Source organism: Frieseomelitta varia, unplaced genomic scaffold (assembly GCF_011392965.1).
Source record: "Frieseomelitta varia isolate USP_RPSP 00005682 unplaced genomic scaffold, Fvar_1.2 scaffold_215, whole genome shotgun sequence".
In the NCBI taxonomy this organism is placed as follows: Eukaryota; Metazoa; Arthropoda; class Insecta; order Hymenoptera; family Apidae; genus Frieseomelitta; species Frieseomelitta varia.
The window spans coordinates 522,825-537,689 of NW_025109917.1; the positions used below are offsets into that span (position 1 = coordinate 522,825).

At 36.5% G+C, this 14,865-nt stretch overlaps 2 protein-coding genes and 1 non-coding gene across 3 annotated transcripts; all 3 read left to right on the plus strand.

Moving 5' to 3' along the window:
* The first annotated feature begins 4,392 nt into the window (after positions 1-4,392).
* LOC122527315 (probable E3 ubiquitin ligase complex SCF subunit scon-2) lies at positions 4,393-4,949 on the plus strand. Its single transcript, XM_043651380.1, has 2 exons — positions 4,393-4,850; positions 4,932-4,949. Exons 1-2 carry the CDS (start codon positions 4,464-4,466, stop codon positions 4,947-4,949), a joined length of 405 nt encoding a protein of 134 aa, XP_043507315.1. The 5' UTR covers positions 4,393-4,463.
* Positions 4,950-6,369: 1,420 nt separating this feature from the next.
* Positions 6,370-11,239, plus strand: LOC122527316 (probable E3 ubiquitin ligase complex SCF subunit scon-2). The gene is made up of 2 exons (XM_043651381.1): positions 6,370-6,756; positions 11,216-11,239. The coding sequence occupies exons 1-2, from the start codon at positions 6,370-6,372 to the stop codon at positions 11,237-11,239; spliced, it is 411 nt and encodes a 136-aa protein (XP_043507316.1).
* Positions 11,240-12,566: 1,327 nt separating this feature from the next.
* On the plus strand, positions 12,567-12,648 carry Trnas-uga. Its single transcript has one exon. It is a non-coding gene; the product is annotated as a tRNA-Ser (tRNA).
* The last annotated feature ends 2,217 nt before the right edge of the window (positions 12,649-14,865 follow it).

Here is a 14,865-nt window from a genome sequence, read left to right on the forward strand (position 1 = left end):
AAAATGTGCAACAATCCAGCCAGTCTTTGAGTTCTTTTCATCCAAAGAAGAAAGTTTTTATATCGCAAAAAAGTGAGGAGTCGTTTCTTTTTCTTGGCTAGATCTTAAAACTTGCTGTACAATTTTTTTTTATTGAATCTTGAACAAACGATGAAAAAAAGTTCGAGAAACCTTCAAATTTTGCCACTCAACTCTACAGTTCGATAAAATCGTAAATTTTAAGAAATTATTGTAAAGGATAGATCATGACAGAGATTTAGTCACGGTGGAAATTTTTTAATTTTAGCTTTCACAGGCATTTGAAATTTTCCAATTTTTTGAGAACAAAAAGTATCCTCGCTTTCCGCTTTCTACGTAATATTTGGAGAAAAAAAAAAAAAAAAAAATGACGCAGGGGGTTTTTTCAAAACGAGGCAAACTGAATCGTTTACGCGGCTCGTAATTTTTCACAAAATTACAACAGTTTAAAACATAGACAATTTCTGTGCACCGTGCGTGCGGAATACTTTTATCAACTCTCATTAAGACTCTGCAAGTCGCCGAGTCGTAAAATCAACGAGATCTATACAGGCATCGCGAATCATATTTAAAAGCTCTGGAATTCTCACGCGCGCTATAATCTCGAAGTTGTGTAACTTGCTGTTTCAAGCAGCTTGCTGTTTCATTATCCACCGATGGATAATTCATGAGGAAATCGGATCGCGCGCGCACTAAATATCGCTCGCAATCGGCTAAACAAGTCGGAAGCAATTTCGCGCCGGGGCCGGCGCAAAGTGGACGATCACAATGAACGCATAAATTTCGCCCGAACAAATTCGTTGGGGAAAATGGCGGGTCTGTCGTTGCCGAGCCGGCGAGGCTTCTTGGCTGGCCGGACGATACGCAACGAGAGACAGCTGCTACAATAGTCACCTGCGGCGATTAATGGCGTCCGGCCGGCGATCGTAAATAACAATAAACCAGTTTACTCGAAGAACAGTCGCGTGGCTTCCGCGATGCGGTGGCTTTCGAAACTATTCACCAGCGTCCCTTGCACTACGTCAATGCTACCGCCGCGGCCGGCAATTCATTTCCACCGACGTGAATCGCGTTCAAAGATTTTCATACGGTGGAGAGCAGAGACTAATTCCGTAGAGGAGCTTCCTTATTTTGTTCTAACGTGCCGACGTGCTGAAAGAATCATTACCGACAAATGAATCTGTTTGCATTTGAAACATTAACGTTAACGTTGATTTCCTACCGCTAAATACGGAGAGAAATTATGCTATTTCTTTATAAATTAGTCTCTAATAGGAAAGCAAACATTCTTCGCTCGAAACTAACAGAAATTGAAAGTTTTGTTTAAATTTTGCAAGAAAGTCAGACTTTATGAAATAAGAATTTAATTCCATATATATGTATTTCATGATATAATCGCAGAAACAAAAATTAAGAAAATATGATAATTTTATATAAATGTCTCTATTTAATTAGAGAAGTAATTAGAATCTATTTAATTAGAAAAGTAAACATTCCTCGCTCAAAACTAACAAGAATTGAAAATTTTGTTTAAATTTTGCAAGAAAGTCAAACTTTATGAAACAAGAATTTAATTCCTATAAATTTCATGAAATATATATTTCACAATATAATCGCAGAAATAAAAAATAAGAAAATATGCTAATTTTATATAAATATCTCTATTTAATAGAAAAGTAAACATTCTTTGCTCGAAAGTAACAAAAATAAAAAGTTTTATTTAAATTTTACAAGAAAGTCAAACTTTACGAAACAAGAATTTATAATTCCTTCATTAAAAAAAAATATATATATATATATTTCACAATATAAAGAAATAAAAATTTAGTCCGTACCGTATAAAATTACAAATTTAATATTGTGAAATCGATAATTTCGTCGACACGAAATTAACAGGATCGTTTTAATCATTCGGATTATTTGTATTCCGGGCGTAACTAGAAAATTCTCATTATATCTTGGATTCCGTCAATTGTCGATTCTGAGAGTTGGAAAAAAAATCCAAAATAAAGTAAAATTCCCAAAAAATTGAAACAACTACAAAACTCAGTGACTGAGACTGCGTTTTGAACAGACGATCGGCACCTACGGATCTTCCAGATCAACATGTGGAAAAGCGACGATGCCGCGCGCAGCAATGACTGTCGTTCGTGTCCGAGGGGAAAAAGTTCGAGGCGTCACGTCGCCGATCTCTTTCTCTCTCGTCCCTCGGCTGGAAAAGCTCATTCAATTCAATTCTAATGGCGGTTGCGCGAGGCTCGCAACGCGCGTCGATCCGACAAGAGGCGGCCGCCTCTCCTGTCTTTCCGCGAGACCTTTTCTCGAATGATGAGAGTATTCTCACCACGTTTTCCGCGACACCGGGGGCATTACGGATCTTCAAAGAGCCGCCACAGGCCAGGTCGTTCTCGCATCGTTGATATAAATTACGCCCACACACGTACACACCCCTCGTGCACGTACACGCCGACGTATTGCGGCGCACACTGGCCGAGGTCAGATTCTCTGCCCGCGCGCGCGTTCACATCCACGTACATACGCGTCGACGTATTACCAGATTCTTAGGAATGCTTATAATTTTACGAGCCCCCTTAATATGCGCTTAGCTTCTGCCGCGGTAGCCTCTTCAGCCTCCGATGCCTTCTCGGCCCTCTCTTCCCCCCACCGCGTGCCTACCTACGACATTTTCTACTTAACCTTTGAACCAAGATCGTTCGCGCGTAGCAGGTGCATTCCACCTTGCGGCGCGACCATCACTCGAAAATCCGTTCGACGGAGGAGGCGCGGTCGCCGCTTCCTCTCGCAGCCGCGGCGCCGCCAACGTCTCTATATATTGGATGTACAGGGTGTCCGTAAAGCCTCTTTTACAGTTACGAAAATTTGTCACAAAGGCAAATGGAAAGACAGACAAATGGGAATTATTGCAAAACGAGACGTATATAAATTTAAGTTTTCTTCCGCCTCCTTTGATATACCTCGATGAGCACCATTAATACATCGTTAGTTGCACCATTAGTTGCACGAAGCACATCAAGACGTTACTCGATTTCTTACACGATCGATGTTTTCCTCGGATGTTCCTGGTCACTTCTCCCTTCATAAAGAGGCAGAGAGAATTTAAACATATACGTCTCATTTTGTATAACAATCTCCACTTATCTGTCTTTTCAATTGCCTTCGTAATGAATTTTTGAATTTGCAAAGAGACTTTATGGACACCCTGTACATACATATGTATATATACGGCACAACCGAGAAGGATTCCGACGAGATTGAAGTTTCCCTCTTCTCTTTCCCGCTCCTGTCGTTTTTCCACTGCAGTTTTCCCCTCTCCTCCACCTTTACCGTGCATCATCACCGTGCAAGTTTCTCTTATTCTTCGTCTCATCTGAAGAGGTTGTGGAAGCAACGGGTTGAGGCGAACAGATTATGCGGATGAGGAGGCACGGAAAGTTCGCGGGGAATGCTCGGCCGGCGTAGAATTATTGTGACTGAAGTTTCCATGGATCGAGCAACGATATCAGGCTTCTGGATGTCTCGGCGTGGCAACCGGGAAGAGAAGAGATTGGGGATTAAAATTCTTTTGATTCTCTCTGCGTTTCCTCCTCTCTCGCAGAGTTTATCGCAATCAAAGATTTACCAATTAATCCTCTGCTCCATTGAATTGTTTTCCATTGAGTTTGTTCTCGACCAATTCTGATTTAACTCGTTCTACCGATTTGTTTCATTGATTGCACAAAGTTGTTACATCGGAGATAACTTCAGAACTCGAAGGAAAAATGGTGTTTTGTCACGTCGAAGATGATCTCGTAGCGCTAAAGGGTTAATTTCGTCAATATACTCTCTTAAATTTCACAAATTTGAAAGTTAAATTAAATTAAATACACGAAGCGACTCTTTGCTCAGAAATTCAATGTTCTCATAATACAGATGGTTAATCTCGCTCGCCTTTGTCCTAAATTTCATAAATTTGAAGCGGAAAAAAAATTAAATACTTTGACCACCGAATTCTTAACATCTCGTAATTTCCTAAATTTCCTAAATTTCAAGAGACAGATGGGACATATATTTATATAACTTATTTTTCATTATTTTTAGGCGTACAATCAGCTTCCGAAGTGGGCCTCACAAGTTACGAAACACACTGTATATATAATATAAAATACAAAGTTTATATTGAATAAATATTTTATAAGATAACTGTATATAAATATATCTGTAAATAATTGGTTTATAAATATTAAATACCAGCATTTCGAACTCTCGAAATATATTTTGAACTTTTTGAACGACCAAAACCGGATCCAAAACTGGAACCGGATCCGGAACCGGAACTGGGCGGAGGATTACGATGGACTTCAGTTACTAATGACTCATCCTATGATATATAATACCCAGTTATTCCATCCCATCCTCAGTTTCAATCTTGCTCTAGTCCAAGCAACATGGAGTTCTTCAGATCACTTCTTCGCGCCGTCGGACTGCTGGAACCGTCCAAGGTAGATTTTATTGTCGAGCTACCTCTGGAGGTTTCTCAGCTGATACTGCGCAAGTTGGACCCTGAGTCTCTGTTGTGTGCCGCGCAAGTCTCACAAAAGTGGATGACAATTTGCAGGTCGGACAAGATTCTCCGAGATACCGCGAAGAATCACAAGCGGAGTATCAGGAGGAAAATGATGGGTAAGGTTTTCGGGCTGGACCTGGTTGCGGAAGAGGAGATGGAAATGGTACGAAGGAGGCATGTACAAAGAACTACACTGCCCCCTAAAGTACAGAAAACGGTGGTGTTTGCCAAGACGCGAGGATCTCGTGGTCTTCCCAAACACTCCAAGGTAATTCGCTCTTCAAACGCGAAACCAGTTAAATGTATGAGATTTTAGGATAATAAAGACTATTTCTTGACACATTTGCAGTGCAAATACTTTTACTAATATAATAAATATAAGTGATAAGTAAATGATAAATATAAATTTGTTGTACAAATACTTTTTTTAATAATAAATGTAAATGATAAATTGGGTTAGTGGTAAGGGTTGATTTGAAATAAATTATTTTAGTTTCACTTGCTCAGGCTCTACATTTCTAGTTGAATATCGTGCTGTTATGTATAGTGTAATATGAATTAAAGAATTCTAAATATTGTATTCAATATTATAATAATATGTATATATATACACAGGGTGTTCGTAACTTGTAGAACCCACTTCGGAAGCTGATAGTACGCCTAAAAATAATGAAAAAATGTCATATAAATATACGTCCTGTCTGTCTTCGTTTATGAGATATAATGAATTTTCTGTTTTATTTATTTTTACAAAAGATGCTCGAAATGACCACCTTGCCTTTGAAGACAAGCCTGCACGCGTCTTGTCATTCATCTGGTTACTCGCTCTAGCAGTCATGGTGTTTCTCGAATTTGTCGGAAGCCTTGCTCTATTCTATTTCGTAGTATTTCAGCATGTTCAATCGATGTTGCGTATACAATAAATTTTAAACGTCCCCACAAATGAAAATCTAATGGATTCAAATGCGAAGAACGAACAGGCCATGCAAATAGGACCTCCACGACCAATCCATTTATTTGCAAAGTGTTGATTTAAAAATTGCCTCGCCACTCGGCTAAAACGGCGGAGCTCCATCATGCGTAAACCGCATACGAATTCTAATATCGACTAGAACTTCCTATAATATTTCGTGTAAACGCCTGCTCAAAAAATCAACGTACTTTGTGCCTGTTAGTTTCCCATCAAGAAAAAACGGTCCAATTAAAAATTTATCAATTATTCCAGCCCGTACGTTTAAACTAAATTGATGTTGATGTCTTGAATGCACAATAACATGTGCGTTTTCTTCATCCCAATTATGTTTATTATGAAAATTGAATATACCATACCTGATAAAACTAGCTTACTAGATTTTACTCTGTTTATAAAATTCATTATATCTCATAAACGAAGACAAATAGGACATATATTTATGACTTATTTTTCATTATTTTTAGGCGTACAATCAGTTCCCGTGGATCTCACAAGTTACGAAACACACTGTATATATAACATAAAATACAAAATTTATATTGAATAAATATTTTATAAGATAATTGTATATAAATATATTTGTAAATAATTTGTTTATAAATATTAAATACCAGCATTTCGAACTCTCGAAATGGATTTTAAACTTTTCGAACGACCAAAACCGGATCCAAAACTGTAACCGGAACAGGAACCGAAACCGGAACTGGGCGGAGGATTACGATGGACTTCAGTCACTAATGACTCATCCTATGATATATAATACCCAGTTATTCCATCCCATCCTCAGTTTCAATCTTGCTCTAATCCAAGCAACATGGAGTTCTTCAGATCGCTTCTTCGCGCCGTTGGACTGCTGGAACCGTCCAAGGTAGATTTTATTGTCGAGCTACCTCTGGAGGTTTCTCAGCTGATACTGCGCAAGTTAGACCCTGAGTCTCTGTTGTGTGCCGCGCAAGTCTCACAAAAGTGGATGACAATTTGCAGGTCGGACAAGATTCTCCGAGATACCGCGAACAATCACAAGCGGAGTATTAGGAGAAAAATGATGGGTAAGGTTTTCGGGCTGGACCTGGTTGCAGAAGAGGAGATGGAAATGGTACGAAGGAGGCATCTACAGAGAAATACACTGCCTCCGAAAGTACAGAAAACGGTGGTGTTTGCCAAGACGCGAGGACCTCGTGGTCTCCCCAAACACTCCAAGGTAATTCGCTCCTCAAACGCGAAACCAGTTAAATGTATGAGATTTTAGGTTAATAAAGATTATTGTTTGACATATTTGCACTGCAAATACTTTTATTAGAAATAAATATAAATGGTAAGTATTTGCAGTGCAAATAATTTTATTAATAATATATACAAATGATAAGTATTTGCAGTCCAAATACCTTTATTAATAATAAATATAAATGATAAGTATTTGCAGTGCAAACACTTTTATTAATTATAAATATAAATGATAAGTATTTGCAGTGCAAATACTTTTTTAATAATAAATATAAATGATAAGTATTTGAAGTGCAAATACTATTATTAATAATAAATATAAATGATAAATTACGTTAATAGTAAGGATTCATTTGAAATAAATTATTTTAGTTTCAGTTGCTCGGACTCGATATTTCTAGTTGAATATCGTGCTGTTATGTAGAGTGTAATATGAATTAAAGAATTCTAAATATTGTATTCAATATTATAATAATATGTATATATATATATATATATATACAGGGTGTTCGTAACTTGTAGAACCCACTTCGGAAGCTGATAGTACGCCTAAAAATAATGAAAAAATGTCATATAAATATACGTCCTATCTGTCTTCGTTTATGAGATATAATGAATTTTCTGTTTTAATTACTTTTACAAAAGATGCTCGAAATGACCACCTTGCCTTTGAAGACAAGCCTGCACGCGTCTTGTCATTCATCTGTTACTCGCTTTATCAGTCATGCTGTTTCTCGAATTTGTCGGAAGCCTTGCTCTATTCTATTTCGTAGTATTTCAGCATGCTCCATCGATGTTGCGTATACGATAGATTTTAAATGTTGCCAGAAATGAAAATCTCTGGATTCAAATCCGGAGAACGAGCAGGCCATGCAAATAGGACCTCCACGACCAATCCATTTATTTGCAAAATGTTGATTTAAAAATTGCCTAGCCACTCGGCTAAAATGCGGCAGAGCTCCATCATGCATAAACCGCATACGAAGTATAATATCGACTGGAACTTCCTCTAATATATTGTGTAAAGGCCTGCTCAAAAAATCAACGTACTTTGTGCCTGTTAGTTTCCCATCAAGAAAAAATGGCCCAATTAAAAATTTATCAATTATGCCTGCCCGTACGTTTAAACTAAACTGGTGTTGATGTCTTGAATGCACAATAACATGTGGGTTTTCTTCATTCCAATTATGATTATTATGAAAATTGAATATACTATCCCTGGTAAAACTAGAGTTTGCTTACTTGCTCTGTTTATAAAATTCATTATATCTAATAAACGAAGACAGATATAAATGACAGATTTATATGACTCTTTTTCATTATTTTTAGGCGTACAATCAGCTCCCGAAGTGGGTGCCACAAATTACGAAACGTCCTGTATAAAATATATACTTTTCCCGATTTCCCGGGCGCGCTGTGCGCATTTTTTCAACGCTGAAGGTGTACAAAACCAGTATGGTAAGCGAAAGCCGTGCTCGGCTCTTTTATGAGACAGGTGAAGGGCCATTCGGTTTTTACTCGAAACGAAACTTCCCGTGTCGCCATTTAAGCGCGCGTCTACAATCGGTGTGTATGACTTGACCAGTTGTAATTGCATTACATTTCCTCCCGTAATTACGAATCCTACTTGGTGGTTTCCGATCGCCTGGTCTCTTGCTGGTATCCGCGAAGAAAGCTGGCCGGGCACGTTCGTGGGTAATTAAAAGTTGTAACTATGTAGGCACCTCGAATGTTTATTGCATGAAAGAAACCACGACGGCGCTGGTTCTACTAGTAGATATACGTATAGATACACACGGATACATGTTTTTATTAACAGTCGTTGAATTATTCCTGCTGCAAAAATCAACAACTATAATTCCCTTTAGTACTCTCTTGTATCGTCTCGTTATTTATTAATCATTTCGTTGTGATTATTTTCGAATTTAACCACGATGGCGCTGATTATAGTACAGATATAAATATGTGCTTTTATTAACGTTGTATTAGCCAATTATTTTTGCTACAAAAATCAACAATTGTAATTTTTTTCAGTAAATCTCGTTATATTTTTAATCATTTAATATATTTTCAAATTTGACAAATTATTATTTGAATTGCAATAATTATTATAATTATTATGTTGCAAATTATCAGTTTATAAGACTCTGACTTATTAACGCAGACATTAAAATTATTAATGCAAGTCGAATTCGACCTTTAAGATTAAAAATTTGTCGGAATAATACATTAGCATTTCACAATTTTTTGCGAATAGAACGAGAGAAATTAAATGTTAGAAGCGTGAGTGTCGTACAAGTAAAGATACGTATAATTATGCGAAGATACTGTGCAATTTAATAATTTACCGAGTGACTAATGACGCTAATACTCGCTAATATTCTTATCTACGGACTGTGACGTGAGTTGATAAAATGGCACTACTGGCATAGCGTTCTTGCCACTTGTGCAACTATATTTGATTAGCGACGCGTAATCTGACGTCACTGATCGTTTCACAATCGTAAAGATATTAATAAAAAATGCCATTGTAATTTCGCAAATATCAATAGAGAGAACTGGTAAAGGAAATGTCGCGTCACGCTTTGAAATAAGCACAAAGTTGAATATATTTCTCGGCCAATTAAGACTTGATACCTCCCAATTTTAGTTTCTAGTATCTAATCTCGATCCTAAAGAGAAAATTAGCCTAGATGAAAGTCAATGCATTTAAAATTCAAAATCGTCCGATTCCTTCGGCATCAAAGTGCAATTTTCACTAATTACCCGAGCTGGGTAAAATAACGAATATCAAACAATCTGTTTACTTTTAAATCGTACATATACTTTTGAAAATAAAATATTTCACTCGTTGGAAAAGGTTTTTAAAATAGCACTTGAAATTATATTTCGTTTGAAGGATACTCAAAACAATGAAATTTTTATTTGAAATATATCTTGTTCATATTAATTTAATTTTTCCCCCATTCGCAACGATCGAATATTATTTTTACAAATATCAATGTATACTCAATACAAATATGCTTAGTAGTGTAGATAGTTTCTGAATCTTTTGGTACTTGTCTCTACAATTTATAATTTAGCAAAAGATAGACATATTTATTTTAAATAAATTGCAGCTTTGAAGAGCTTTAAAAAAAAAATAACAATTCAATACATACGAATTTAACTTTCTTCATTTTCGCAAAGCAGAGTAGAAGTTGATGAAATAGATGAGGACAGACATACTTAAAAAAATAAATAAATACATTTTGCCAATATCAATTGTATTTTTTTCAATCCATCTTCATCGTCAACGAACACCTCAAATATTATTCAACGCAAAGTCAAAACATTTCAGTTTTACATTTTAGATCAACGAAGTAAAACGATTTCGCTTGCCAAATGATCTTGCTTTGAATAGCAATTTATTTGAATTGCGGGAACAACAATTATTTCAAATAGTAGTAGTTAGAAGTATCTCTTGACAAAAATTTTACCCAGTTTACTGATTGTTACACCGTGTCTAATCCATAATCATTCGCAAAAATAACCATTTGGGCAAGACACAGTTGGATAAACAGACTTTTCTGAACTGGCCACCGATAGTGATCTAAAACTTCACTCACGGGTCCAGACGAGTCAGAGTGCAATTCGTCGGGATTCGAACGGACTCGCTACGTTTTCATTAGTCACGAAACGCGTGGGACAGACACACACACACACACACACACACACACACACACATCACTGGCTAGTGTCTCAAGGGTTGACTCAACAACTGTCGATTCGTCACTGTCAGCTAGTGCAGTGTCACGAGCTGCTCGAGATGAGACGGCCGATTATGGGAATGAAAAATGATCCGCGAAAACCTTTGATATTTCGTTCGCTGTTCCTCCGGGGAATATACCGCGGCCTGCATGCAGAAACGAAACGAGTTTTCGTTCTGTCTTTCCTCGCTTTCGAACAAACCTTCGCCTCTTTTTTCTTTTTTTTTTTCTTTTCCTTTCTTTCTTCGAGATACTGCACGAGGAAAAATGCACACGCAACGAACGAGCGAGGACCGTGACTTTTCAGTCGGCGAATGTGCAAGTATCACTGCACAGAAATTTATTGCTTCTGTTGATAATATTAATGAGCCTAATTCTGTTATAAGTGAACGCGCGATGATGTTGCTGAATCGGGGGTTGCAACGCAGGATGGGAAAACTTGGTACACCGTGTCGCGTGATTTTAAAATTGCAAAATGATAGACAATTACTTCGAGGTTGCCGTGATGTTGAAACAGAAAGAATACGCGAAGAGATCGAACTGAGACACAACTGTGTAAAAATGAAATTTTCGATTAAAGATCGAGTTGGAGAAGCGCGGACTTGGAAAACGAAACTTAAAAGACCAAAAAAAGTTATGATAGAAAGAGATTGTCTCGAATATGAGCGAATCTTTAACGTTTTGCAGACCAGCAAACAAGCTAGCGGTTGAAATATTGAATCGTTACGTCAACCTGAAGGCGTTAAAACGAATAATGTCGCCGTATCTTTTAATTAACGGCGTTAATTAATCGTTTATTGGTGTTCAAGCGTCTCCTTTCTTATCAACCTTGAAAACGGATGATCGCGAGCGACACGAGCCCAAAACGACATCAATGAAAATTACAATTTCTCGTTTTTCTTCACTCCGGGACCAAGATTACACACGATGTTCGCGATATCATTCTGTCAACGATCGTAATTAAACAACCGTGAGATGGCTCAATTATCGTTAATATGGCCGCGATGTGCCACTTTCCTCAGAACGTTGTGAAAAGAAGAAGAGGAAGGAAAAGAGAGAGAGAGAGGTGAGTTTAATTAATCTGCAGTTCATTCGTTAAACCCGGAAATGCGACCCTGTTCCCTCGTAATTGTCTTAGTTCGATCGTTTTCTCGGCTAATTGAAATTCTTATCCAAGTACCAGTGGCGTCGTGAAAGAAACTTGCTGGACTCTATATCAATTGACGCTTAATTAATACGTTCGCGATAGTGTGATTTTTTGGTTCACAAAAGTGTCCGTTGACAAAACCGATGAAATAGTCATTCACCATAGTTCTCAAGCACGAAAAGCGGACACTGCATCATTTGATCTGCCCGATATTAAAAGAATCATTTGGAATACTTCGACTATCGTTCATTTGAATTGTTTCATTATTTACTCATGGATTCATTTACGTTCATCGAGTAATTTTAATTAACAGATGTTCGAGATTCGAAGGAAATTTGGAATACCTCAATTATTATTTATTTGAATTGTTTCATCACTTATAGATTCATTTATGTCCGTCAAGTAATTTTTAATTAACATCATTTGATCTGTTGGAGAGTCGAAGGAAACTTGGAATACTTTAATTATCATTTATTTGAATTGTTTCATTATTTACTTATAGATTCATTTACGTCCATCAATTAATTTTAATTAACAGACACTGCATCATTTGATCTATCTGAGATTCGAAAAATTATTTGAAATACCTATTCAAAGAAAATTTGTTATTTATTATTATTATTATTGTTTGTTATTTATTATTATTATTATTTGTTATTTATTATTATTATTATTATTATTATTTATTATTACATACTTTGATTGTTATTTATTTGGATTATTTAATTATTTCCAGATTTAGTAACTAAATCCATTAAGTGATTTTAATTAATATTCACTTTCATTGTTCCTCACCGCGTCGATTTATTTTTTATCTATAATAAAATGTTTGAAAACGAGCCTTGTACTCTGTCTACAATTAGTATTACATATAGGAGCCCAAAGATCAACGCTGCGGTGTCCGAGCGGTTAAGGAGATGGACTTGAAATCCATTGGGTGCTACCCGCACAGGTTCGAATCCTGTCCGCAGCGAAAATTTTTTTTTTCCTTCAGACAGTCACAGTTTCTTCCAAACATCAAATTAACATCGCACGCACGTATTTCTTTCTCTTTTAATTTAGTATTAATACCACGATGAAAGAAAAAAATGTGAAAATTAATAATCTTACAGTTTAGAGCGTTTGCACTTGACACAAAGTGCAGCGTAAGGACGATACGGCTATAAAATTTTTCGGAATTCGATTCGATTGAAAATGATTCCAACGATTCATTTGTCACTTTTGTAACGTTTATTCAGCGTCAGCTACGATTGTAAATGGACCAAGAGGAGAAAGAAGGTTCCCGAAGCGCGCAGGTTTCGCGAATACGACGCCTGCTCGAAAATACGAAGCATGCAGATTTGAACGGCGATTAGGAAGTTGTAATTCGTCATCGCACCTACGCAATGAGCGGTTACGTTCGGCCGTTGAGATTCGACGATAGCGATAATAATTTGCAAAGGGCACGCACGACTCGATAAATCCTCGCGGTGACGTTGATACATTGCGGAAGATTGGTTACTCCCGCGAGTGATGACAATTGCCACGCTACGGAACGTTGAAAATTTGTAACAGCCGTTGTAAAACGAGTATTACAAATGCGCTTTTGAACGAGCGCTTTTGGCAAGTATCTACGATTTCGTTTCATCCGATACATTCGGCTATTCCACACCAAATACACGTATTATAAATCACATAAATACAGGTTATAAATTTGTGTACATATTTACACGCGTGTTAATGAAAATTTTTATAAATGCTGTGAAATACAATGTATGAAATATATTATAATACGTTATAGATATTATGTACGTATATACGTATTAAAAAAATTTTTATAAACGTTGTAAAATACAATGTATAAAACATACGTTATAGATATTATGTACATATTAAAAAAATTTTTATAAACGTTGTAAAATACAATGTATAAAACATACGTGTTATAAATATAATACGTTATAGATATTATGTACATATATATATATTAAAAAAATTTTCATAAATGTAAAATATAATGTATAAAATATACGTGTTATAAATATAAATATAATACACGTTATAAATACATGTATACATATTAAACAAATTTTTATAAATGTTGTAAGATATAATGTATAAAATGTAATACGTGTTATAAATATAAATATAATACACGTTATAAATACGTGTACATGTATACATATTAAAAAAGTTTTTATAAACGTTGTAAAATATAATGTATAAAATATACGTGTTATAAATATAAATATAATACACGTTATAAATACATGTGCATGTATACATATTAAAACAAATTTTTATAAATGTTGTAAGATATAATGTATAAAATATAGTACGTGTTATAAATATATACACATACATTGTAAAAATTCAAAATGAAGACAAATTGTCAAACTTTCAGTGACATTCCACGTAGTGAATTTTCCTGTAAAAAAAAAAAAAAAGAAAAAAAGAAAAAAAAATGGCACAGATCCAAAGAGAAGACGACGGAAGCGTCGAGAAAAGAAATTGCAAATCAATCCAAGTTTTTTCGAAAGCGGCTGCGCAAGCGAAGCCGGTGAAGACGAACGACGCCACGGAGAGACAGAGGCCGTTTCATAAAAATTCCCGGACAGTCCCCTCGTGTTTCTCTCGCGCTGCTCGCTTCTAAAACCCGCGTAATTGAAGAAACAAAGGGGACTGCAATTATACGTCGCAATTATGGCGGTGTGAGCGCGCTTGCGCAAACCGGAGAAGCATGGCCGAGCACGGAGGCTTTCTTCCACGCTCGACGCGACTTTTTGATGAAATTATTCCCTCCGGGAGAGTCGTTCTCCGTTGTCGGAAACGGCAGCAAACAGAGAGCCGCAGCCAGACCGGAAGCGCGCTCCGTCTCGCGAATAAGAATCGTTCGCTCGCGCGGAGTGAAATTAAGCCATTCTTCCTTCGAACAAAATTCTTTCACCAATTTTTTTCTTATAAAGTTTCTGTCGGAAAATCTTCGCTGCTCCATGTTGCAATTCTTTTCGTAACTTCGTCCTTCTACGTGAGTAGAAAAGAAAAAAAACTGTCCGCGTGAATATATGAATATGTTTATGTTTTCCTCTGAACTTAAGGAATTTACCACCAACCGCAGCAGAACAAGTTGTTCTACACCCACACGAGTAAATAAAGTTATTTTTCCGATCCGAGGAATTTCGTTTGACCGATGTTTATATCGTATATTTGC

What these genes read in the sequence shown, in the direction of transcription:
- LOC122527315 (XM_043651380.1), top strand. Translation starts at nt 4,464, where the DNA reads ATGGAGTTCTTCAGATCACTTCTTCGCGCCGTCGGACTGCTGGAACCG.
- LOC122527316 (XM_043651381.1), top strand. Translation starts at nt 6,370, where the DNA reads ATGGAGTTCTTCAGATCGCTTCTTCGCGCCGTTGGACTGCTGGAACCG. An exon ending in GTCTCCCCAAACACTCCAAG is followed by an intron (nt 6,757 to 11,215) that starts GTAATTCGCTCC and finishes AACGTTTTGCAG; the next exon opens with ACCAGCAAACAAGCTAGCGG.